The sequence below is a fragment of the Chlorocebus sabaeus genome, chromosome 20 (assembly GCF_047675955.1).
Source record: "Chlorocebus sabaeus isolate Y175 chromosome 20, mChlSab1.0.hap1, whole genome shotgun sequence".
Classification (NCBI taxonomy): domain Eukaryota; kingdom Metazoa; phylum Chordata; class Mammalia; order Primates; family Cercopithecidae; genus Chlorocebus; species Chlorocebus sabaeus.
The window spans coordinates 101,804,914-101,831,022 of NC_132923.1; the positions used below are offsets into that span (position 1 = coordinate 101,804,914).

General features: G+C 41.3%; 1 protein-coding gene across 13 annotated transcripts in view; it reads right to left on the reverse strand.

Annotated features, from left to right (window-relative positions):
* The window catches only part of ZMYM4 (zinc finger MYM-type containing 4), a 157,981-nt gene extending 135,518 nt beyond the window's left edge, over nt 1–22,463 (reverse strand). For 3 of the 13 annotated variants that reach the window (XM_073007499.1, XM_073007496.1, XM_073007494.1), the window contains exons 1-2: nt 22,070–22,175; nt 17,784–17,900 (exon numbers count right to left, since the gene is read on the reverse strand). Coding sequence is in view for 3 of the 13 variants with exons in the window: in XM_037996892.2 (XP_037852820.1) it covers nt 22,061–22,108 (48 nt within the window). In the remaining 10 variants the exon portion in view is untranslated. Of the gene's footprint in view, nt 1–17,783; nt 17,901–22,060 lie in introns of all 13 variants that reach the window. The other 10 variants (XM_073007501.1, XM_073007498.1, XM_073007495.1 and 7 more) reach the window with 9 other exon arrangements.
* Nucleotides 22,464–26,109: the final 3,646 nt, after the last annotated feature.

Sequence of the window (26,109 nt, forward strand, 5' to 3'; positions counted from 1 at the left end):
AATCACCAATTTTTAAATCAACAGAGTGATCTAAAGTAAGGAAATAATAGCTTCCTCTTTCATCCCAACCACTGCATATTCTTTCCCCAGTTTTCCTATCTCAATTAATGGTGCCACCAACTATCTAGCACTGACCCTGCTACCTAGGGGTCAGAGGTCTTATTTCACTACATTTATCAACAAGTCCTATTGACTGTACCTCCAAAATATATCCCAACCAATTCTCATCATCTACACCCTACTCCAATGATTACTTTCATACCTGAATTATACCAATAGCTTCCAAACTGACCCTCTGTTTTCCATCTTGCTCCCTGAAGTTCACCTCATACACAGGAGCCAAAAGAATCTTTTTAAGAGATCATACTCTTTATATCATACACAAAAACCAACATGCTCAGAGAATTATCTATTCTTCCTACCTCAATCACTATCATATTATCTTATGCTGTCCTGTTTTCTTCATTACCTAAAATTATTTTCTCTATTTCTTTTTTATTTTCTATCTTACCCCCACCATTAGCACAAATCTTAACTTCCTTATTATTCTTTGTCCAGCACTTGGAATCATGTCTGACACATGCCCTAAATATTTGTTCAATGAATGAATCTCTCCTATACTAACGGTCTATTTGTTCTACAGGAGACAGAGTAACAATAAATCTGTGCAGGAAGGAGACTGTATCTCCTAAAGTGAACTGACATTCCCAATTTTAGTCAGCCAGGACACAAATTATAGGTCATGAAGTAAGGTCCTTGGAAGAAAGGGGAAAAAAAGTAAGTTATTTCTCCCAGATTTCAACCTGCTTCCAAGCTTCAAAGAAAAGATGCCCTCTGCTCACCATGAGACGACTAAAAGCTCAGCAAGTAGATGCTGCCTATTTCTCCTAGATCAGCCACACATAAAACATACATAAACACATACATATTTGTTCTGCAATTCCCTACTATACTAAGCTTTTAATAAAGTTTTGTTTTAAAATAATCACAGCCTGGTCTCAGCTGTGCTGGGTGGAATTAGGCAAAGATTCTGTCCACACAGAGGCTGGGGGCACGAGCAGGGCCTCTACCAAAGCTAGCGTGATAATAGCAAAGATAATCAGAAAGCAACTCTCCCACAAAGAAAAAGTAAATTTCTGATGAGTCAGAGTTTTAAGGCAAGCTGCCTTTTGCCACAGGAAGAAACTCTGACCAGTAACCACCTTAGAGAACTGGAATAATAAGGGAGCCAACTTGTTACCTCAGAGATAAACATATTTTCATTTTAGAAGAAAAACCTGTCTCCAGTGTATAAAAATGAATGGGGCAGAGGAAACAGCAAAGGGAGTGCGAAAAGAAGAGTTGTAAAAGCAACGAAAGTCAAAAGACAAAACATGCAAAATGAGTACCAGAACTAAGGTGGTGGCAGTAGAAAATCAAAAAGGTGGCCGAGCGCCATGGCTCACGCCTGTAATCCCAACACTTTGGGAGGCCAAGGCGGGCGGATCACTAGGTCAGGAGATCGAGACCATCCTGGCTAACACGGTGAAACCCCGTCTCTACTAAAAATATAAAAAATGAGCCAGGCGAGGTGGCGGGCGCCTGTAGTCCCAGCTATTCGAGAGGTTGGGGCAGGAGAATGGCATGAACCTGGGAGGCGGAGCTTGCAGTGAGCCGAGATCACGCCACTGCACTCCAGCCTGGGCTACAGAGCAAGACTCCGTCTCAAAAAAAGAAAAAAGAAAATCAAAAAGGTTTTCAAAATCATACCTGATGTAGTATCAACAAGATTTAGCAATTAAAACTAAACAGTAAGGGAAAGGGAAGAACAAAAGATGCCTCACAGGTTTCTAACTTGGGTGACTAGAAGCCAATAACTAACAGAGATAATATCTGAAGAATAACAGACTGGGGCTGCAGAGAGCTATGATCTTGCCACTGCATTCCATCCTGGGCAACATAGCAAGACTGTCTCTAAAATAAAAATAAAAATAGGCTGGGAGTGGTGGCTCACATCTGTAATCCCAGCATTTTGGGAGGCCAAGGCAGGCAGACCACGAGGTCAGGAGTTCGAGACCAGCCTGACCAACATGGTGAAACCCCGTCTCTACTAAAAATACAAAAATTAGCCAGGGATGGTGGTGCATGCCTGTAATCCCAGCTACATGGGAGGTTGAGGCAGGAGAATCGCTTGAACCCAGGAGATGGAGGTTGCAGTGAGCCGAGATCACGCCACTGCACACCAGCCAGGATGACAGAGCGAGACTCCATCCCCAAAAAAAAAAATAAAATAAAAATAAAAATAAAAATAAAATAAATAAATAGGAAAAATAACCAGATGAGAAGGGGAGGGCACTAGGTGTGTGAGCAAGTAATTGGCAGGGAAGAAGGAAGTAAGAGTTCAGTTGTAGACACTGAATTTGCAGTATTTGTGTGACGGCAAAAACACAAGATTTTTAGTTTTAAAGACAAAAACAGAAGCAAAGAAGTAAAATGGAAATCACATAAAGTACTTAATGGGTAGATCCTAAAACTACTACTATAAGCCAGTGGCTGATGCCTGTAATCCCAGCACTTTGGGAGGCCAACGCAGGAGGATCACTTGAGGCCAGGCGTTCAAGGCCAGCCTGGGCAATATAGCAAGACTCCATCTCTTTAAAAAATTAAGTGAAAAAAAAAAAATTAAGTAAAACCACTACTGTAGAAGAGATTGCCCAAAAAAATACAAGCTGAGGGAATAACACTTACTGAGCATGCAAAAAGAGCAATTCAAGAGGAGAACCATGAGAATGCCATCTCATAAAACAAGGAAAAAGTCGAGGAAGGAAGGGCAACAGAAATAAGAAAGGTCAAATATAGATCTAAGAAAAGTCAAATAAAATAATATCTGAAAAGCATCCATTAGATTTGGTGATTATTAGATTATTTCAGTGTTCTTAAAGAGAAGAATTTCAGTGCCAAAATAGAAAGATAAGCTAGGGTCAGGCAGGGTAGTTCACATCTATACTATAATCTTTGGGAGGCAGAGGTGGAGGACTGCTTGAGCCCAGGAGTTCAAGACCAGCCTGGACAACATATGGAGACCCTGTCTCTCCAAAAAAAAAAAAAAAATTATTTAGATAGCCAGGCATGGGGGTATTCTCTGTGGTCCTAGCTGCTCAGGTGGGTGAGGTGGGAGGATTGCTTGAGCCCAGGAGGTCAACGCTTCCGAGAGCTGTGATCATGCCACCGCCTTCCAGCCTGGGCAACAGACTCTTAAATAAAATAAAATAAAATAAAATAAAATAAAATAAAATAAAATAGGCAGACAGACAGAGGCAGGCAGGCCCAGGAATGAATGGGAAATAAGCAACTTATACCATCTCAGAAAGATTCTAACTTCAAAAAGCTTGTCTGAGTTCAGGCTGTGATCTCCAGATACCATTTTCCACCAAAAGGTACTGAGGCTTCTTGCAAAACAGGTTAATTCCAAGTCTGAGGTAGTATATGTATAGATGAGCCTGGTTCTGCTTTTTTGGCAGACAGGGAGGAATCTTTCAAGGACTATTGGAGTTAAGTCAAAAGGATACGGGTGTTTCAGTATTTTTTTCTTCTTGACACTAATGTAATTGAAATTGTTTTCTTAATTTCCTTTTGGGATTGTTCCTTTAGAGTGTATATAAATACAACTGATTTTTGTGTGTTGATGCTGTATCCTGCAACTTTACTGAATTTCTTACTAACTTGCAAAGTTTTGTTTTGTTTTGTTTTGTTTTTGGTGTAATTTTAGGGTATTCTACATACAAGATCATGTTATCTTTAAATAGAGACAGTTTTACTTCTTCCTTTCCAATTTGAATGCTTTTTATTTCCTTTTTCTTTCTTACCTTCTGGCTAGAACTTTTTTTTTTTTTTGAGACGGAGTCTCACTCTGCCGCCCAGGCTGGAGCGCAGTGGCCGGATCTCAGCTTACTGCAAGCTCCGCCTCCCAGGTTTATGCCATTCTCCTGCCTCAGCCTCCTGAGTAGCTGGGACTACAGGCGCCCGCCACCAAGCCTGGCTAGTTTTTTGTATTTTTTTAGTAGAGACGGGGTTTCACCGTGTTAGCCAGGATGGTCTCGATTTCCTGACCTCGTGATCCGCCTGTCTCGGCCTCCCAAAGTGCTGGGATTACAGGCTTGAGCCACCGCGCCCGGCCTAGAACTTTTAATACTACATTGAATAGACATGGTGAAAGAAGGCATCCTCATCTTGTTCCTGATCTAAGGATAAAATCTCTCAGCTTTCATCACTGAATATGATGTAAGCAATGATGTTTCATGGGTAGCCTTTATCATGTTGAGGAAATTCCCCTCTTTTCCTAATTTATTAAAATGCTTTTACAAAGGAAAGGATGTTGGCTTTTCTTTAATGCTTTCTCTGCATCAACTGAGATGATGTAGTTATTCCTCAGTATCTGTGGGTGACTGGACCCTAGACCCCCCAAAGATACCAACATCCTTGAATGCTCAAGTCCCTTATATATAGTATTTGCATATAACCTACACATATCCTGCTATACAATTTAAATCATCTCTAGATTACTTATAACACCTAATACAATGCAAATACTATGCAAACAGTTGTTATACTATATTTTTAAATTTTGTATTTTTTTTTCCTCTGGTCCTTGAATCGGGAATAAATCTGTATTATCTTTTTTTTTTTCCCCCAAATATCTTTGATCTGCAGTTGGTTGAATCTGCAGATGTGGAACCCACAGATACAAAGGACTATAGTGAGTTCTTTTTTTTTCTTCATTCTCCTAACGTGGTGGATTATACTGATAGATACTTGAGAATGAATTTAACCAAAGAAGCAGAAGACTTGTACATTAAAAGACTTGTACAAAACATTGCTGAAAGAAATAAAAGAAGATCAAAATAAATAGAAAGACATCCCATGTTCACAGACAGGAGGACTTAACATTGTTAATATGACAGTAACTACCCCTGATTTACAAATTCAATTTGATCCCTGTCAAAATCCTAATAACTCTTTTTTCAGAAATAGGAAAAAGCCATCCTAAATTTCACGTGCAATTTCAGCACATCCCAAATAGCCAGAACAATCTTGAAAAAAAAAATTTGATGACTCCTACTTCCTAATTTCAAACCTACTACAAAGCTACAGTAATCAAAACAGTGTAGTACACAAGAACAGGCACACAGACAAATAGAACAGAACTGAAAGTCTAGAAATAAACTCTCACATTTGTCGTTGTTATGGTCTGAATGTTTGTATCCCTCCTCCCCAGATTAATAAGTTGAAGCCTTAACTCCCCATGTAATAATACTTGGAGAGGGGGACTTTAAAAGGTAATTAGCTATATGAGGTAGTGAGAGTGGAGCTCTCATGAGGTGATTAATGCCCTTCTAAGAAGAAACACCAGAAAGCTTACTCTCTCTCTCACCTCACAAACACTAAGAAATCACATGAGCACAAAGCAAGGTAGTGGCTACCTACAAGCCAAGAGAAAAGGCCTGAAAATAAAACCTACCTTGTGGGCACTTTGATCTTGGACTTCCCAGCCTCCTGAAACGTAAGAAATAAATGTGTTGTTTAAGCCACCCAGACTATGATACTGTGTTACGGCAGCCCAAACTGACTGATACAATGGTCAACTGACTTTCAACAAGGTTGTCAAGACCACTCAATGGGGAAAAAACCAACAGGCTCTTCAACAAAGGGTGCTACGAAAACTGGATATCCATACACAAAATATTGAAACTGGACACTTACTTTGTACCATAAACAAAAATTAACTCAAGGTGGATTAAAGACCTAAATTAAAGACATAAACACTAAAACTCTTAGAAGAAAACATAGGGAAAAATCTACATGAACTTAGATTTGGCAACAGCATCTTAAATATGATACCAAAAGCATAAGCTACAAAAGAAAACTACAAATTGGACTTCATTAAAATTTAAAACTTTTGTGCATCAAGGCCACTATCACGAGGGTGAAAAGACAATGAGAAAAAAAATTGTAAACTATTTATGTGGTAAGAGTTTAATATTTAGAATATAAAAACAATTCCTAAAACTCAACAACAAAAAGACAAGCAACCCAACAACGCACAAAGAACTTAAATAACATTTCTCCAGAGAACCTATACGAAAGGTCAATAAACACATGAAAAAATGTTAAGCATCATTAGTCACTGGAAAAACTCAAATCCAAGCCACAATAAGATACCACTTCAAGGCCAGGCGCAGTGGTTCACGCCTGTAATCCCAGCACTTTGGGAGGCCGAGGCAGGTGGATCACGAGGTCAGGAAATCAAGACCATCCTCGCTAACATGGTAAAACCCCATCTCTACTAAAAATACAAAAAAAATTGGCCAGGTGTGGCAGCGGGCGCCTGTAGTCCTAGCCACTCGGGAGGCTGAGGTAGGAGAATGGCGTGAACCCAGGAGGCAGAGCTTGCAGTGAGCTGAGATCGCGCCATTGCACTCCAGCCTGGGCGACTGAGCAAGACTTCGTCTCAAAAAAAAAAAAAAAGATACCACTTCACACACACTAGGACAGTTATTAACCAAAAATAAAATACTCTGAAAGGCCTAGGCAGGTGGATCGCTTGAGGTCAGGAGTTCAAGACTAGTCTGGCCAACACAGTGAAACCCCATCTCTAGCAAAACTACAAAAAAATTAGCCAGGCATGATGGCACACACTGGTAATCCCAGCTACTTGGGAGGCTGAGGCAGAATCACCTGAACCCAGAAGGTGAAGGGTGGAGGTTACAGTGAGCTGAGATGGCACCACTGCACTCCAAAGCCTGGGTGACAGAGTAAGACTATGTCTCAAAACAAACAAACAAACAAACAAACAAAAAACAGAAAATAACAAGTATTGGCGAGGATATAGAAAAGCTGGAATCCTCATGCATTGCTGGTGCGAATGGAAAATGCTATAGCCCCTGTGCAAAAGGTTCCTCAAAAAGATAAACACAGGCTGGGCGTGGTGGCTCACACCTATAATCCCAGCACTCTGAGATGCCAAGGCAGGTGCATCGCTTGAGCTCAGGAGTGCAAGACCAGCTTTGGTAACATGGCCAAACCCTGTCTCTATAAGAAAAACAAAAACTAGCTGGACATAGTGTTGCACATCTGTAGCCCCAGCTACTTGCGGAGCTGAGGTGGGAGGACAGCTTAAATCAGGAAGGTAGAGGCTGCAGTGAGCCATGATCACACGACTGCACTCCAGTCTGGGCAACAAAGTGAGACCCTGTCTCAAAAAATGAATGAATAAATAAATAAATAAGGATAAACAGAATTCCCATATAACCCAGCAAATCCACTTCTAGGTATATACCTGTACTAGTCTGTTTAGTCTTGCTGTAACAGAATACCTGAGGTTCAGTAATTTATAAAGAAAAGAGGTTTATGTAGCTCACAATTCTGGTGCCTGGGAAGTCAAAAAGCATGGCACTGGTGTCTGCTTAGTATTTGGTGAGGGCCATGTGCTGCACCACAGCATGGAAAAGCAGAAAGACAAGGGGGCAAAGAGGCACACAAAAGGTGGAACCTTGCTTATAACAACTCATTAGGGCAGTGTCCCCATGATCCAAACACCTCCCACTAGGCCCCACCTCCTAATACTGCCATATTGGAAATCAAATTTTAACATGAATTTTAAAAGAAACACATTAAAACCATCGCAATACGAGAAGGAACTGAAAGCAAGGATCCAAACACACACTATACACCAATGTTTATAGCAACATTATTCATAATAGCCAAAAGGTGTCTATTGATGGATAAATGGATAAACAAAATGTATATGCACACAATGGAAGATTTTGCAGTCATAAAAAGGAATGAGAAGTTCTGATACATACTATAACTGGATGAACCTTGAAAATATGCTAAGCGAAATAAGTCAGACACCAAAGGACAAATATTTTATGAGTCCACTTACATGAAATATCTAGAATAGGCAACTTCACACAAACAGAAAGTAATTTAAAGTTTACCAGAGGCTGGGGTGAGGGACCACGCAGAGTTACTATATAACGTGTAGAGAATGGTGATGATTGCACAATATTGTTTATGTACTTAATGCCACTGAATTATACACTTAAAGTTGTTAAAATGGTAGAGGTTATATTATATGTATATTTATTGTATGATTTGCTTTTTGACAAGTTATAAATTGCACAAAATTAAGGGGGTACACAGTGGTGTTTTATACATAGGTATGTATACAATGTGGAATGACTGAATCAAGCAAATTAGCATATCCATCACCTTAAATACTTATTTACACCACCTAACTACAACTTTCTACTCTTGGACCAGTATCTTCCTGTCCCTCCCTTCCATCCCCCATGCTCTGGTAACTATAATTCTACTCTCTGCTTCTATGAATTCTATTGTTTTAGGTTCCACATTAAATGACAAGATGCAGTTTTTGTGTTCCTGTGCCTGGCTTACTGTATTTTGTTATGTACATTTTAACACATTTTTTTAATTTAATTTTTTTTTTTTTTTTTTTTTTTTTGAGATGGAGTCTTGCTCTGTCACCCAGGCTGGAGTGCAGTGGCACTATCTCAGCTCACTGCAACCTCCGCCTCCTGGGTTCAAGCGATTCTCCTGCCTCAGCCTCCTGAGTAGCTGGGATTACAGGCATGTGCCACCACACCGGCTAATTTTTTATATTTTTAGTAGAGACAGGGTTTCACCGTGTTAGCCAGGATGGTCTTGATCTCCTGACCTCGTGATCCGCCCGCATTGGCCTCTCAAAGTGCTATGTCTGCATGCGTGAGCCACCGCACCCAATGGGTAATTTTTGAAACATAAAAAAAGCAATTTTTACAAAGGATTGAACTGCCGACCTTGAAGACCATGTTGCGGGTTAAACTGTGGTCCCCAAGAGATAGGTCCACCCAGATCATCAGAATATGACTTTATTCGGAATAAAGTTCTTTGCTGGTGTAGTTAATGTAAGGGTCTTGAAATGAGATCACCCTGAATTAGAGTGAGCCCTAAATCCAATGAAGAGTGTCCTTAGAAGAGAGAGAAATGAAGACCAGACAGACAAAGAGAGAAGGCCATGTAAAGACAGAGGCAAAGACTGGAGTAATCTACCACAAATCAAGGAACACATGAAACCACCAGAGGCTCAAAGAGATGAAGAAGGATTCTTCCCTAAAGCCTTCAGAGAAAGCATGGCCTTGCTAACATCCTGATTTCAAACTTTTAGCCTCCAGAACTGTGAGATGATAAATGTCTGTAATTTTAAACCACCAAGTTTGTGGTAATTTCTTATGGCAAACCTAGGAAACTAATTCAGATTTTAGTACATGGAAGTGAAGTGCTGCTTTAATAGCTAAAAATGTGAAAGTGGGCCAGGCATGATGGCTTACGCCTGTAGTCCCAACATTTTGGGAGGCTGAGGTGTGAGGATTGCTTGAGCCCATGAGTTCAAGATCAGCCTGTTCAACATGGTAAAACATCATCTCTATTAAAAAATTTGTCAACAGGCCGGGCGCGGTGGCTCAAGCCTGTAATCCCAGCACTTTGGGAGGCCGAGACGGGCAGATCACGAGGTCAGGAGATCGAGACTATCCTGGCTAACACAGTGAAACCCTGTTTCTACTAAAAAATACAAAAAACTAGTCGGGCGTGGTGGCGGGCCCCTGTAGTCCCAGCTACTCAGGAGGCTGAGGCAGGAGAATGGCGTGAACCCGGGAGGCGGAGCTTGCAGTGAGCTGAGATCGGGCCACTGCACTCCAGCCTGGGTGACAGAGCGAGACTCCATCTCAAAAAAAAAAAAAAAAAAAAAAAAAATTTGTAAACAAAGAAAGAAAAGAGAGAGAGAGAGAAGAAAGAAAGAAAGAAAGAAAAAGAAAGAAAGAAAGAAAGAAAGAAAGAAAGAAAGAAAGAAAGAAAGAAAGAAAGAAAGAAAGAAAGAAAAAGAGAGAAAGAGAGAGAGGAAAAGAGGAAGGAAGGAAGGGAGGAAAAGAAAGAAAGAGAGGGAAGGGGAGGGAGGGGGAGGGAGGGAAAGGAAGGAAGGAGAAGAAGGAGGAAGGAAGGAAGGAAGGAAGGAAGGGAGAGAGAGACAGAGGAAAGAAAGAAAAGAAGGAAAGGAGGAAAGAAAAAGAGGAAGGAAGGAAGGAAGGAAGGAAGGAAGGAAGGAAGGAAGGAAGGAAGGAAGGAAGGAGCAAAAGAAAGAAAATGTAAAGGTGGCTTTGAAATTGGGTAATGGGCTGAAAGAGTTTTGAGATGCCTGATTTTAAAAAAATATAGACTGCCTTAAAGACATGGTGGTAGAAACACTGATGTCAAAGGCAATTCTGGTTAGGGTTTAGAAGGATGTGATGAGCAACTAAGAGAAAGTTTCTGTAGTCTTAGAGAATACATACACAGAATCATGAACACTTTGGTTCTTATCAATATTTTGGTTAAGGATGCTTCTGTTGCTGTCTCAGAAGTAAATAAAGAATATGTGACTGGGAACTGGAAGAAAGATGATGTATGTTATAAAGTGGCTGAATTATGTTCTACTGTTGGATAGAAAGGACAATCTGGAAGGCATGAACCTGAATATTTAGCCTAGGAAATTTCCAAGCAAAGTGTTGAAGGTACAGCTTGGTTCCTCCTTGGTATTTATAGTAAAACACAAGAGGAAAGAGATAAATTGAAGGAACTTTAAGCAAAAGGAAACAACGATTAACTGGGAGGTTCTCAGATTATTCAGAATACAAAGGAGGTAGAAATTAGGAAATTCACTGTTTAGAAAAGTGTGTTCTAGAGAGCAGGCCACATGGCTGGACAACCATATGCTGAAGATATTAGCAGTGTGACTCATGAATCCAATCAATCATCTCAACAGAAACGAGGAATGGAGATGGAGTTATCAGTAAGGAGCTGTGAAGAATCCTCTTGTCTAATGATATGGATCCCCTTGATATGTAAGGAGACTGACAAGGTTTTAAAGAATATCATACCAACAAAAATGCTATAAGCCTGTACTGAAAGGAACAGAGATGGGACAAAATTTTTTATGTCTAACTTCTGGGATTTTATAGGCAAGAAATAGGCTAATACAGCTACTCAACTGCAAACATGTGCACCCCTTCGGGGAAAAGTAAAAATGACTGAAGGCAAGCAGCATAGTGGAGGGTAGGGGTGGAGAAGAAACAGGCCCACAACAGCTGCAGAGTCTCCACGGGCCCAGAGGGCAGAGGATCAAGCCACAGATGATTATTTTCAGGCCCTGAAACCTAGAGAAATTTGTCCTGCTGAGTTTTGAACTTGCTTGAAACCAAAGATCCTTTATTCTTTCCATTTTCTTCCTTTTGAATGGGAATGTCTATCTTACAACGGTCTCATCCTCTCGTCACTGTATTTTGGAAGCAGATACCTTGTTTTCTAGTTTCACAGGTGACAGATGGAGAATTTTGTCCCAGATGAATCATGCCAGGTCCATACTCTTACATAATTTAGATGATTTAGACAATGAGATTTGAAACTTTTTGAGGTTATAATATTGAGAGATTTTGGACTTAAGAGTTCATGCTGTAGCCAGGCATGGTGGCTCACGCCTGTAATCCCAGCACTTTGGGAGGCCGGGGCGGGCGGATCACGAGGTCAGGAGATGGAGCCCGTCCTAGCTAACATGGTGAAACCTCGTCTCTACTAAAAATACAAAAAATTAGCCACGCATGGGGGCACACGCCTGTAGTCCCAGCTACCTGGGAGACTGAGGCAGGAAAATGGCTTAAACCCAGGATGCGGAGGTTGCAGTGAGCCGAGATTCCACCACTGCACTCCAGCCTGGGCGACAGAGCGAAATTCTGTCTAAAAAAAAAACAAGAGTTCATGCTGTAATAGGTCAAGACTTTTGAGGATGTTGGGATGAGGTGAATTTATTTCACATATGGGATGTAAATGAAGTTTTAGGGGTCAAAAAAAACTGTAGTGGATTAAACTGTGGCTCCCAAAACTTATGTCCACCCAGAACCACAGTATGTGAGCAGACTAGATCTTTGGAGAGGTAATTATGGTAAGGATCTTGAGATGAGAACACCCAGGAATAAGGTAGACCCTAAGAGACAGAAAAGAAGACACAGAAAGAAGACCATGGAAAGATGAAGGCAAAGACAGGAGTTTTGCCGCCACAAGTCAAGGAATACCAACCAAGCCACAAGAAAATGGAAGAGATTCCATCCTGGCTAACACGGTGGAACCCCGTCTCTACTAAAATTACAAAAAATTAGCCGGGCGTGGTGGTGGGCGCCTGTAGTCCCAGCTACTTGGGAGGCTGAGGCAGGAGAATGGTGTGAACCGGAGAGGTGGAGCTTGCAGTGAGCCGAGATCACGCCACTGCACTCCAGCCTGGGAGACAGAGCAAGACTCCATCTCAAAAAAAAAGAAAATGGAAGAGATGAGCAAAGATTCTTCCCTAGAGCCTTGATTTTGGACTTCTAGCCTCTAAAACTGTGAGATAATTTCTGATGTTTTAAGCTACCAAGTATGTAGTAATTTTTTTGGCAGCCTTAGGAAACTAATTTAAGAGACCACCAATCATCAAAGATACAATAAATTGAACATCAAAATGACTATGATAAATCAGAATGTATCACATATATTAAAACTCATGGGTTCATAATGATATTCCCTCCCAAACCTCACCTTTGGGAGTTGTGAGGGTGGGCATCAATTCATTTTTCTGAAAATTATTGATAAAGGGGAAAAAATAAGCATTTATCCTGCTTTTTCTTTACAAACCATATTACAAAGTAACCAAATAATTGACGAGGGAATTCTTTATGAAAAAATTCCAGTTAATAAATACAAAAGAAATGACCAAAAAAAAAAATCACTCTTCTAATGAAATAATGGATATAGGCAACAATTATCATTGGCTGATAAATCCATTAAGTGAAAAGTTAAAAATAAATTACATTCGGATCCCACTGGCAGAACCTAAACCAAATGATCCATTTAGTATCACTAAAAGTAGAACCACCACTTATGTCACCTCCTAGAATGATCCAACAAGAATTCACAGCCCCATCTAATGGGGTGACTATACATTCTAATTTGTCTAGAACAATTCCAGTTTAAACTATTCCTTCTGTATAATCATTAATAGCACCCCCTTTCATTCTTGAAATTGTCTGATTGCAAATAAATTATATAATCACTCTTTATAAGCATTTCTTGCCAAAGACACTGAACCTAAACTCATGAAGCTCTACCAACTAGGGCTCTCAATCTTGGCTACAGATGGAAATCACTTGGTAAATTTTTTTAAATATTGAGATGACATTTTACCGCATGGGCTCTCATTAATTTATCCGGCCCAGGGATCAAGATAACTAAAAGCTCTCCAGATAATTCTAAAGCTTCAGCCAAAGTTCAGAACTACTGCTCTGTATTTAACTACTAATTTGTGGGAAATATGAGGGGTAAAGGAACATGTTAAATACCATAACAAGGATTCAATCAGCCAAACCTAAAATGTGGAAAATTCTCCTGGAACAATAAACTAGTTTTTTCAACAAGTAAATAGCATGGGAAAGGAGCACAACGGGTATAAGTTAAAAAAGAGGATTACTGGCTGGGTGTAGTGGCTCATGCTTGTAATCCAAGCACTTTGGGAGGTGGAGGTGGGTGGATCACTTGAGGTCAGGAGTTCGAGACCAGACTGGCCAATATGGTGAAACCCTGTCCCTAATAAAAATACAAAATAAGCCAAGTCTGGTGGTGCATGCCTATAATCCCAGCTACTCGGGAGGCTGAAGCAAGAAAATCGCTTGTACCCAGGAAATGGAGGTTGCAGTGAGCCGAGATCGCACCACTGGACTCCAGCCTGGGCAACAAAAGCAAAACTCCATTTCAGAAAGAAAAAAAAAAGGGCAGGGGGATGAGTAAGGTTAAGAAAAACTTAAGAAACATATAAACCAAATGAAATGTGTAACTCTTAGTTGGATGATTTAAACAAATCAAGTGTAAAAAGACACTTAAAGAATAAGAAAAGTCTGAACACAGACTAGATTAAGGAACTCTTTTGTTAGGTATAACAGTATTGTGGTTGTGCTTGTTAAAAATTCTTACCTGTTAGAAATACGCATGGAAGGGCCGAGCGCAGCGGCTCAAGCCTGTAATCCCTGCACTTTGGGAGGCCGAGACGGGCAGATCACAAGGTCAGAAGATCGAGACCATCCTGGCTAACACAGTGAAACCCCGTCTCTACTAAAAAATACAAAAAACTAGCCGGGCGCGGGGGCAGGTGCCTGTAGTCCGGGCTACTCGGGAGGCTGAGGCAGGAGAATGGCGTAAACCCGGGAGGCGGAGCTTGCAGTGAGCTGAGATCTGGCCACTGCACTCCAGCCTGGGCGACAGAGCCAGACTCCGTCTCAAAAAAAAAAAGAAATACACATGGAAGTATTTATAGATTAAATGATGTGATGTGTGTTATTTCTTTGAAATTATTTCAACTAAAGAAAAGAAGGAAGGAGGAAGGAAAGGAAAGGAGGGAAGAAAGAAGGGAGGAAGGGAGGGAGGGAGGGAAGGAGGGAAGGAGGGAGGCAGGGAGGGACAGAGATGAGTAGTTACATGAGACAGGAATGGTAAATTAATTTTTTGCTTATGAATGTGTAATATGCATGTCAGTATTAAAATACTTACATTTGTAAGACATACTGGGAAGCATAAAGAAAGAAAAACACATATGATTCTTGACCTCAAAGAACTGATGGTTCTACATGCTGGATAGATCAAAACAAAACAAAAAAAAGGACTATCTTTGGTCAAAGGCAGCTAGCTAAAACTTCTAGGAAGCCAGAAAGATGACATGAATGAAATTAAAATAACAATATAAATATTTCCTAAGAAAGTGGGTATAGGTATGACAAGATTGGATAAGAACTGTTGCTACCCCAAAATTGCTAAAATCCAGAGATTATACCATAAACTGACTTTGAAAAACCCATGCTCTTACTAATGGCTAAGCCATATAAAAGTGTCTTTTTTTTTAAGTCAAATGATCAAGTATCAGCAATTTTGTTAGGTTGAATACAGTACATTTATACAATACCTGCCTTTCTGCTTTGCTAAAGTAACTACATACAGTTAGCTCATAGTAAAATAACCAGAATTTTTAAGGGAAATATCACTCTTCTTTAAATAGTGGCTGTTCTCCTAATACAGAATTCAAAAATACTTCTTAAGTATCCATAGAAACTGCAATTTTATATTTATCTACTTACACATTCTTTAGTAACAAAACCTTTCTGGCAAGGCGCAGTGGCTCATGCCTGTAATCCCAGCACTTTGGGAGGCTGAGGCGGGCGGATCATGAGGTCAGGAGTTCAAGACCAGCCTGACCAACATGGTGAAACCCTGTCTCTACTGAAAATACAAAAATTAGCCAGGCGTGGTGGCGCATGTCTGTAATCCTAGCTACTCAGGAGACTGAGGCAGGAGAATTGCTTGAACCCAGGAGATGGAGGTTGCAGTGAGCTGAGATCACGCCACTGCATTCCAGTCTGGGCAATAGAGCAAGACTCTGTCTCAAAAAAAAAAAACAAAAAAAACAAAGAAAAGAAAAAAGAAAATCTTTCCATTGTCAATAAAAGTACAAATATAATCTTTAAAGTAAATCACAGCTTCAAAATATTTAGTGTATGTTTTCTAAAAAATAAATGTGAGCTGTGAATACGTATTTTAAGATGATCTCAAACAAAAATGTATTTCTTTGGGAACAAGCTAACTTAATGATTCCTGAGAAGTAACTTACATCAACTTTGTTTGAGTGTAATTCAAATTATTCTAACATCCATACATTCCAGATAAAGAATTATGTGCTTTATTTTACAAATGAGAATATAAAAACTAACCACAATATTTCTGGATAAACAAAAGTTCTAACCTATATGATCAAATAAGACCAGTTTAAATAATAATTGTTCCTGATTTAGCCATCATATCTCCAGCAAATCTCTCTATGCTTTAGTTTCCTAACTTATAAAATGGGACAATAATTGTAGTAGAAAAATATATCACATGTAAAATACTTAGAAAAATGACTGGCACTTAAGGGTTTATAAATATCAAGTATTATCATTATTCACAGATGTCTCTGCTTATTACAAGATGGGAAGAAGCAGTATGTGAAAACAACTCAGAATCATTCTCAATATTAGAATGGCCTCTCCTTTTAAAAAAAAAAAAAAAAAAAAAAAAAGACAGTGTCTCTCTTGCTCCGTCACCCAGGCTGGAGTGCAGTGGCACAATCATAGTTCAGTGCAACCTCGAACTCCTAGGCTCAAGCAATCCTCCCACCTCAGCCTCGTGAGTAGCTAAGACTGCAAGCACATGCTACTAAACCTGGGGTAATTGTTTTAATTTATTGTAGAGATGGGGTCTTGCTATGTTGCCCACGATGGTCTCAAACTCCTGGCCTCATGCCACCCTCCTGCCCTGGCCTCCCAAAGTGCTAGGATTACAAGCATGAACCACCGTACCCAGCCACAAGTAGCATTATTTACAGATGCCTCTGTGTGTTACAAGATGGGAAGCAGTGTGAAAACAATGCAGAATCACTGTATTTGAATGGCCTCTTCAAATGGTCTCTAAACAAAGAGTCAATACTTTCTCAAAGCAAATTATTTACATTGCATACATACAAACCGCAAATATTTTAATGATATGTACCGCCATGTTTTTAAGTAATACATTTAGCAAAAAGAAAAGAGAAAAAGTTCATTAAGGAATTAAGAGGGATCAATCTTTTGCAATTATTTTATTATAAAATATTAAAATAACAGAAATTCAAAACAAAACTTCTCCATATCCCATCACATCATGAAGTCAATGCTTTCATTTGTTCGTATTTTCTACTGTCTATATGCATGTTCAATTTTCACACATGTATATTATGTTAATAGATAACATTTTATAGTCTACATTTTCACTTAGCATTATACCATGAACATTTTTTCCACTTTGTGAAATTTTCACCCTTAAACTCTCTTTCCTTTCTCCTCCCTACCCACTGAAGGTAATCAATGGTAATATCCTGACCTGGGTCCTCCACAATTTTCTCTAAGTTCATACATACACAAACACATATAGACACAAATGTGGGGAGGGAAGAAAGGTCATTTTGTTTTGTTTTTCAGAAAAAACAGAAGCATACTACTTATACATATGCTTTCTCTCTTTTTAAACCATACCAGATATATACATCTCAAACTTAATATACAGAGAATTTTAAGTATGAAAATGAATACAACTTACTAGACTGGGTAATAGTCACATTTATAAAAGTTATTATTTTGTAAGTAAACTTTGAAAAGACAAGGATTTTACAACAAAATATGACTGCCAGATTTAGACCTCATACTTCATAACATACTTGTTATTATAGTAGCCATGCATAAATAATTCAATCATTTATAATAAGCCTGAGTCTTAAAAGCTATTTGAGAAAACAAAAATTTTATCATCTAAAAAAATTAAATAATATGCCAACTTTAAAGTGTGTGTGTGTGTGTGTGTATTTGTGTGGGTGTGACGCTTGTTATAACGCCTTCATGTATAGGCACTAGGATATGAACTTAATTCTCTCTATACCAGAGATGGTAGATGAACATAGTGCTGATCCACCCACATACTCAGCTCCCCCGTGTTCACAAATTGAAGAGTCTAGCATTCTAGCATATTCTGAATACAATTGTTCCAACTGCCCACAAATATAAAAACAAGACATCAGGCAGGCCTACCTAGAATTTAAGGTTGTTAACCCAATAGTCTTAAAATGCAATCACCTGTCGGGCGTGGTGGCTCACGCCTGTAATCCCAGCACTTTGGGAGGCCGAGGTGGGCAGATCACGAGGTCAGGAGATCGAGACCATCCTGGCTAATACGGTGAAATCCCGTCTCTACTAAAAATACAAAAACAAAAAATTAGCTGGGCATCATGGCAGGCTCCTGTAGTCCCAGCTACTCGGGAGGCTGAGGCAGGAGAATGGCGTGAACCCAGGAGGCGAAGCTTGCACTGAGCTGAGATAGCGCCACTGCACTCCAGCCTGGGTGACAGAGCGAGACTCTGTCTCGAAAACAACAACAACAACAAAAATGCAGTCACCTGCCCATCTATCCATAATCCAGAACAATCAGAAGATCCCTAAATCTAGATCCATGGGAGAGAACTTTGGGGAGTAAAGGATGGTATGAAAGATTTACAGAGTCCCTCAAAATTACAAAGCAGAGAACTTGGTACTCAACCCACAGAGCCTCTGCTGTAATAGGTAAGCTTTTCTTACAAAAATAAATCAGCAAGTCTGTTGAGTTCCTATTGCGTAGAAGTCACAAGATGTTGAGAAGCAAAAAGCAATGAAATAGATACTATGTTAAAGGAGTTTACAATTTATCAGGAGAGCCAGCATATATCATCCTAAATGACCCTAAGTAACAGATATGATACGATGAATGAAATAGATACTATGTTAAAGGAGTTTACAATTTATCAGGAGAGCCAGCATATATTATCCTAAATGACCCTAAGTAACAGAGCACAATGCCTAGCATACAGTTTATGAAATAGCACAGGTGCTTAGCAACTTTTCTGTGACATGATTACAAAGGTCAAAAGCAGTAAGCATTATTAAGTACAATACCATGTCATCGATACAATTTCAGATTGAATAGCCTAAAGTTACTATCTCACTCTACGTGGATAGTTTGTTTCAACTCCCTAAAGGCAGTCAATTTCCAAAGATAAGGTACTGCATAGTCCCCATTAATCAGCTTGGAGTATACATACGGAATCCATGTGTAATTTGGCACACACCAAAAAAAAGTGGAAAAAAGTGCTTATACTATTTAAGACAATCATACTGAACATTCTAATGAAACATCAAAAACAAAATGAATTACAGATCAAAAAATATTATTCATGTATTATTTTTACTTTTTCTAGAGAGGTGGTTTCCCCGTCACCCAGGTCAGAGTGCAGCGGCAATATCATAGCTCACTGCAACCTCCAACTCCTGGGCTCAAGCAATGCTCCCACCTCAACCTCTGGAATTAATTTGGAACCTTTGGAATTAATTAACCCCATTAATTCCAAAAATTAATGAATGTAACATTCCTCCGTGATGAAACTGGCAAAATAATGGTGGAAACCTATACAAGTGCTGCATATGTTATAGGTTGTTAAAAATAAAATTAAGTTTTGGCCCGGGCCCGGTAGCTCATACCTGTAATCCCAGCACTTTGGGAAGCTGAGGTGGGCTGATTACCCGAGGTCAGGAGTTCGAGACCAGTCTGGCCAACATGGCGAAATCCCATCTCTACTAAAAATACAAAAATTAGCCAGGCATGGTGGTGCGTGCCTGTAATCCCAGTTATGCGGGAGGCTGAAGCAGAATTAATTGAACCCATGACGTGGAGGTTGCAATGAGCCGAGATTGCGCCACTGCACTCCAGCCTGGGTGACAGAGCAAGACTCCGTCTCAAAAATAATAATAATAATAAAGTGTTTACTGCTACCAGTGTGGAATCTTTTTTTCTTTTCCAGCATTCCTTTAGCAGAAGATTCACAAGACCAGTAACATCTTTAAACTGTACTACAAGAGATAGAAAATATTTAAAATCCAGCTGAATTTGTTGTCAAAGTGCACAGATGTTTTCTAGAATATCCTACAACATCCTAGTACCGAAGGTGAATGACAACATTCCCAGCAACTGGATGCAGAAATCTCCCTGAATTAACATTACATATCTGAAGTAATTTACCCTATATATTTTCATTGGTGGACTATTTGCCATATGCCTTCATCCAAGCATAGTAAGGATCCAGTTCAAAACTGAACACAACTTGAAATTTTTAAAATTTCAAAACCCATGCATTCCATACCCAACATTTATACTTACAAAATTATTTGGACATACCATCATACAGCTTAACTTGCTCTATGACTAATTATTGCATTAGGTGAATCCAACATTTTGTAAACTTATCAACGGTAAACATTTATTGGCCGGGCGCGGTGGCTCAAGCCTGTAATCCCAGTACTTTGGGAGGCCGAGATGGGCGGATCACGAGGTCAGGAGATCGAGACCATCCTGGCTAACACGGTGAAACCCCGTCTCTACTAAAAACACAAAAAACTAGCCGGGCGAAGTGGCGGGCGCCTGTAGTCCCCGCTACTCGGGAGGCTGAGGCAGGAGAATGGCGGGAACCGGGAGGCGGAGCTTGCAGTGAGCTGAGATCCGGCCACTGCACTCCAGCCCGGGCGACAGAGCAAGACTCCGTCTCAAAAAAAAAAAAAAACATTTATTGTTCAAAACACTACAATAAAATGCATTAAAATAACATGACTGATGAACAAAAAGAGGGATAGAGGAGTAAATACATGATAAAACAAGTGGAATGCAATTCTTTTGGGGAGGGGGGGTTTGAGACAGTGTCTCACTCTGTTACCTAGGCTACAGTGCAGTAGCCTGATCTCGGCTCACTGCTACCACCGCCTCCCGGGTTCAAGCAATTCCCCTGCCTCAGCCTCCCGAATAGCTGGGATTTACAGGCACCCGCCACCACGCCGGGTTTTTTGTATTTTTAGTAGAGATGGGGTTTCACCATGTTGGCCAGGCTGGTCTCGAAATCCTGGCCTCAAGTGAGCCTCCACCTCAGCCTCCCAAAGTGCTGGGATTACAGGCGTGAGCCGCCGCGCCTGTCCGGAATGCATTGTTAACCGTACGATCTAGGCAGTTGGGTGCATGGCTGCTCCCTGTAAGTTTTATAATTCTGCCGGATAGTTCAAAATATTTTCCTAATAAATTGTTGGAAAAAATAATACTTGATACTTCTTTGGTCATTTACAATTGAAGCTTTTAAAGAGAAACATAGATTAAACTCCTCTGTGGCATCCCACACAGGCACTACAGTTGGGACAAACCTGGATTCAAATCCTAGCTCAACCTTGCACCTAGTTGTGTGATCTAAGTAAATTACTTAAGCCCTCAACACCTAAATTTCCTCAACTCCAAATAGGTTTTACGTGGAGTTACTATGAAGTTAAATTCTTCACATAAAGCTCTTAGCTCAATGCCAGGCACATAGTAAGCACAAAAAGCGTCAGCTATAGCATCATTATGAGATTAATTTTATGCTAAGGTGAAAGGGCATTCTTCATAAAGTAGTAATTTTTTGCCCTTTTGCTAATTGATCGTTTCTGAAACCATTCCCAAAAGGAAGACTTCTAAAAGGAAACTTACTTCTTATGCTAAGCGGGGAGGAAGTAAAAGAAAAGTGAGGGATATTGCTCAATCGATAGTACAGTATTGTTCGCCATCTGAAAAAAACCACTGAAAATTAAATAAGAAAAGTTTCCAGACAAACTTTAAAAGGTATTCAAACAACTCCTATGTAGAATTGGCTTCACCTCTGCAGGTTGATTGGGTACATCCCTGTTATGACAAAACTTGTCATACTCTTCCACGTCCCTAATTGCGAGTAAGAGGCTAGGTTAGAACATGACATTCATAGTAGCCAAAATCTTTCTCCTAAATCAGGACATGCCAACGATCCCACTTCTTCACAGGTAAGACCCCCACCCCTACTTTGGTCTACATAACGGCTATGGGGGGAGGGGAAAGGAGGCAGGAAAATGAACTCACGATGGTGTTACTGAAGAACCCTCCGGTTATTTCTCCTGAGACCCCTCCACGACTTATTCCCGCCACCACCACCCCCACCTGACCTCTCCCCAGTTAAACTTCCACACTCTGATGGACTAAAGATGCACTTACGAATCTGACACCTCCCCTCCCCGGGCCCAGATATCCCACCCCAGTGCTGGGGAAGGTGGGGGTAGGAAGACAAACAACGGCCCCCTCCCTTCCCCCCCCCACCCAGCAGCAAATCTTTGTCCCACCTGCCGAGGGACCGCTCGCCAGCGCGCTCCGGACCCCGGGCTGCCTCAGACCTGCCCGCAACCTTGTTCCAACTGGGCCTCGGCGACCCCTACACGAACCTGAGTATGGCCCATTCCCGGCCCCGGGCCGCGCCCCGCCCCCCGCCGCCCGAGTTCAGCCTCACCTCACCTACCCTCTTTCGGGGGCCGGACTCCACCTCTCTCTCCGCCATGTTGGGCCCCGCTCGGAACCGCTGCGGCTCCCCGCGCGGTGGCGGCGGTACCTCTCGGGCCCCCGGCCCCCGCCCACACTGCAGGCACGGCCGCCTCGCGGCAGCTTCCCTGGACCCGGCCGGGCCTTGCGCCGAGAGTGGGGAGGGGGCGGATGCCGCGCGCCGGGCCGCAGCTTCTGAGATCCCACGGGTCCGCGCGTGGGCGGGAGGGCCTGCCCGGGGACTGGGGGGGGCCGGGACTCGGGGGGTTAATGGCCTCCAAGGGGCCCCGTGAGTAGGATTATTTTCTCTCAGAGAAATTCCTCCGCCTGCGGTTTCTTAAAGGGATCACCAAATCAGCCCCTTGCGCGCGCCCCTGATGCGCAGGCGCACCCTAAGTCCCTCCTTCCTTTCCCACCAAGCCCCCGGTCCTGAGCGTGCGCGGTAAGTGGCCTTGGGTAGGCCAAATCCTGCAAGTCTCTTTGCTGCCAGCAGCTGCTCCCACCACTCAACTATGGCTGCTCCCTTAAAGGGACCATGACGCAGTGATGAAGGAAGAATGAAAGAAGTTAGTGGAAAGACAATCTGGAGAATTGGGTGTAATGTCAGTGAGGGGTCCACATCACCATCTTGCACCTGACTGCAGTGGTACCATTGAAAAGGGAAAGTCATGGTGAGCGGAAGTTCTCGGTGGACCTCTGAACATGAAGAATCCCAAACCAATGAGGGAACAAGATAGTCATCTCAAGGAAAACCAACTTTCCTCCCTTTCGACCGCCTGTTCTGAAGTACAAGGCATAGAATATCAAGGGCCAACTCCTATTACCTCACCTTAAAATCAAAGCTTTTGGTGATTTTGAAGACTGAACCAACAACTGGAAATAATTTGTTCAATAGTAATTTCTCCTTAGAACATCAAAATGGAGAAGGATCTTAGGGAACCATTTACTCCCAATGATAAAGTTGCAGCCTGATCATGGGAAGTGCTCCCAATGATAAAGTTGCAGCCTGATCATGGGAAGTAATTCGTCCCAATGTAACTAATGGCTGGTGTGGAGCTGGAATCAAGATTTCAGTCTCAGTCCTCCAGGCTGTCTTCAGCAAGAGATAAATTTCGTTTAATTTGGTATCCCTAGAAGATTAAAAATTGAAGTTTCATGGTATTTGGAGAATATCATAATTCTCCTGTGAAGATGTAATGATTTGCAGATGATGTGTGTCCTCATTCACCTCTACTGAAGGAGCTTGACAATCTGCCGTAAAGGATAAGCATCTTATTTCTAAGCAGGAAACCAGGAAGTAGATTTGGGTCTATCTTGTTCCAAAACTGGGAACAAGATAGGAACTATCTTGTTCCTAAGCTGAAAATGGCTGAAGAGAAGGAGGGCTTCATTCCTCTTCTGTTCATTCTAGTTCCCACAAGCTTTGGGTGGAGAAAAAAATGAAGCTTAAAATGATAACTCAGGGACAGTGGGGAGACATATAGTAAGAATTAGAAAGAAGTTGCCTCCCGAAGGCCATTTCCCATGATGAGACATATTCAAGTGGGAATAAGTAGCTCCTGAAGTCACATGATAATGAAATGTAACTTCTTTTTTATTTATCACTTGGTAGCTATTCTGAAACGGACGTTTTCTAATCTGTAATATTTTGCTGAAAACTATTGGTGAAATTGCTGGAAGTTTCCATACTGGCCTTGCTTATGCCTTTAGCACTGTCTTTAATTTCACTCCTGGGTAGGAGAGAAGAAAGAAGGACAAAGAAATACGTTCATTTCAGCCAGAATTTTAAAAACATGTTCCCTTTAGTTCCATGTCCAGGACAAGAAAGAAAACAGGAGCCACAAAAAGATAATTCCAGGGAATGTGGCTACATAAAACTTCTAGTGGTTTCCACCTGTTTTGTTGGCAGTGGAATACTCCCTTCTAATAAAATCTGATGGTTTAAAATGTGGAGCTGCTAAGTTGGGAGTGTAAGTGGGGAACCCACTAGTCTGTCCACCCAGCCTCACCCTTGCACTCTCTCCTTTCATGCCCCCTCCCATCATTAGAGAAATGTTGACTTTCTCAGATCACAGTTTAAACTTATTAGTTTAGTCTAACTCCACATTTTCAAAGTGGAGCCTCTGAGGCTTAGAGAAGATATGATTTCCTTGAGATCACACACAGGATTAGTAGCAGTATCAAGACTGAAACAGACATCTTGATCCCCAGGGCTCTGTCCTGCGCCGACTGTTTCTGGAGGTATTAGCAATGTGTTAGGTCTTGAATAATAGGTGGGATTTGTATATTTCAAATAATATAGAAGCATAACATGAATGTTCAGGGCAATCATCCATATGGAGGAATGAAACAAGAGAAAACCATTTAGTGAGCACTGAAAAGTTAATCATAATTTTATAGAAGGGTTCACAGAGCTTAAGTGACTAGTCCAAGATCATTCAGCACTGAGGCCAAGTCAGAATTCAAAGGCTTGTTCTTTCTGACTTATTTGAAATATCGTAAACTAGACGTTTCATGGTGGCCTTGTGACCAAATCTGCTCTGCAGAAATGCATTTGATTTGTACTGTGTATAGCTATATGATCTTGGTCAAGGCAGTTGTCCTGTGCCTCACTTTCCTTGTCTGTAAAATGGGGCACCAAGAGAATTAAATTAGTTAACATCTCTAAATCTCCTAGAACACTGTTGGTTCCTAATACCATATGAGTATTATTATCTTTTTTTTTTTTTTTGAGATGGAGTCTCGCTCTGTCATCTGGGCTAGACTGCAGGGGCTAGAGTGCAGTGGCATGATCTTAGCTCACTGCAAGCTCTGCCTCCTGGGTTCACGCCATTCTCCTGCCTCGGCCTCCTGAGTAGCTGGGACTACAGGCGCCCACCACCACACCCAGCTAATTTTTTGTATTTTTAGTAGAGATGGGGTTTCACCATGTTAGCCAGGATGGTCTCGATCTCCTGACCTCATGATCCACCCACCTAGGCCTTCCAAAGTGCTGGGATTACAGTCATGAGCCACCACGCCCAGCCATCATCTTTAAAAAAAAAAAAAAAGTTATATATCAACTTTTTAAATGAGATATTTCACCTTCAAATTCAGTGTTCTGACTTATCTCAAAAAAAAAAAAAAAAAACTAGACTATAATGGGGGTAGTATCTTGCAAATATCAAACTGATTTCTTTTAACTTTCTTAAGTCATCCTCTATCATAGACTCTTGCTTGAAATGTAGCCTTGAGCCGGGCGCGGTGGCTCAAGCCTGTAATCCCAGCACTTTGGGAGGCCGAGACGGGCGGATCACGAGGTCAGGAGATTGAGACCATCCTGACTAACACGGTGAAACCCCATCTCTACTAAAAAATACAAAAAACTAGCCGGGCGCGGTGGCGGGCGCCTGTAGTCCCAGCTACTCGGGAGGCTGAGGCAGGAGAATGGCGGGAACCCGGGAGGCGGAGCTTGCAGTGAGCCGAGAGAGCGCCACTGCACTCCAGCCTGGGGCACAGAGCCAAGACTCCGTCTCAAAAAAAAAAAAAAAAAAGAAATGTAGCCTTGAGACTTATTTTCCCAATCAGGAGAGAACAGAATGGAGAGAAAAAGAATTTGCTAAATTTTCTTGGTTCCATTTAATCTATGAAGCTCAGCACGTAATAATTTTATAGAGTTCTTACATACTCCACAGGAAATGCCTTCCATCCAAATGTCGTTCCATCCAGGACAGCTAAGCCATGAGGCTGTGTATAGGGAAATTAAAGAAAAGTCTGACTCTTTTAATAAAAGTGTAGAGAGAAGAACAAAGAGAGAGGTAAGAGAGGCATAGGTTAAGAGACATGTGCTCCTGTCTTCTCATTCCAGCTCTTCAAAGCAGAAAGGATTCTTACTTTGCTCTGTTTAGGATTCCAAGTAGAGATGACTTGCAGACTATGCCCATACCAACAAGCAGCCAGCCACATATGGGAAGTCATGCCCTGGTGTAGTTGGGAAAAGAGAGCAGGCCTGCATTTAGCTCCTCAGAGTGTCTCTCAGCC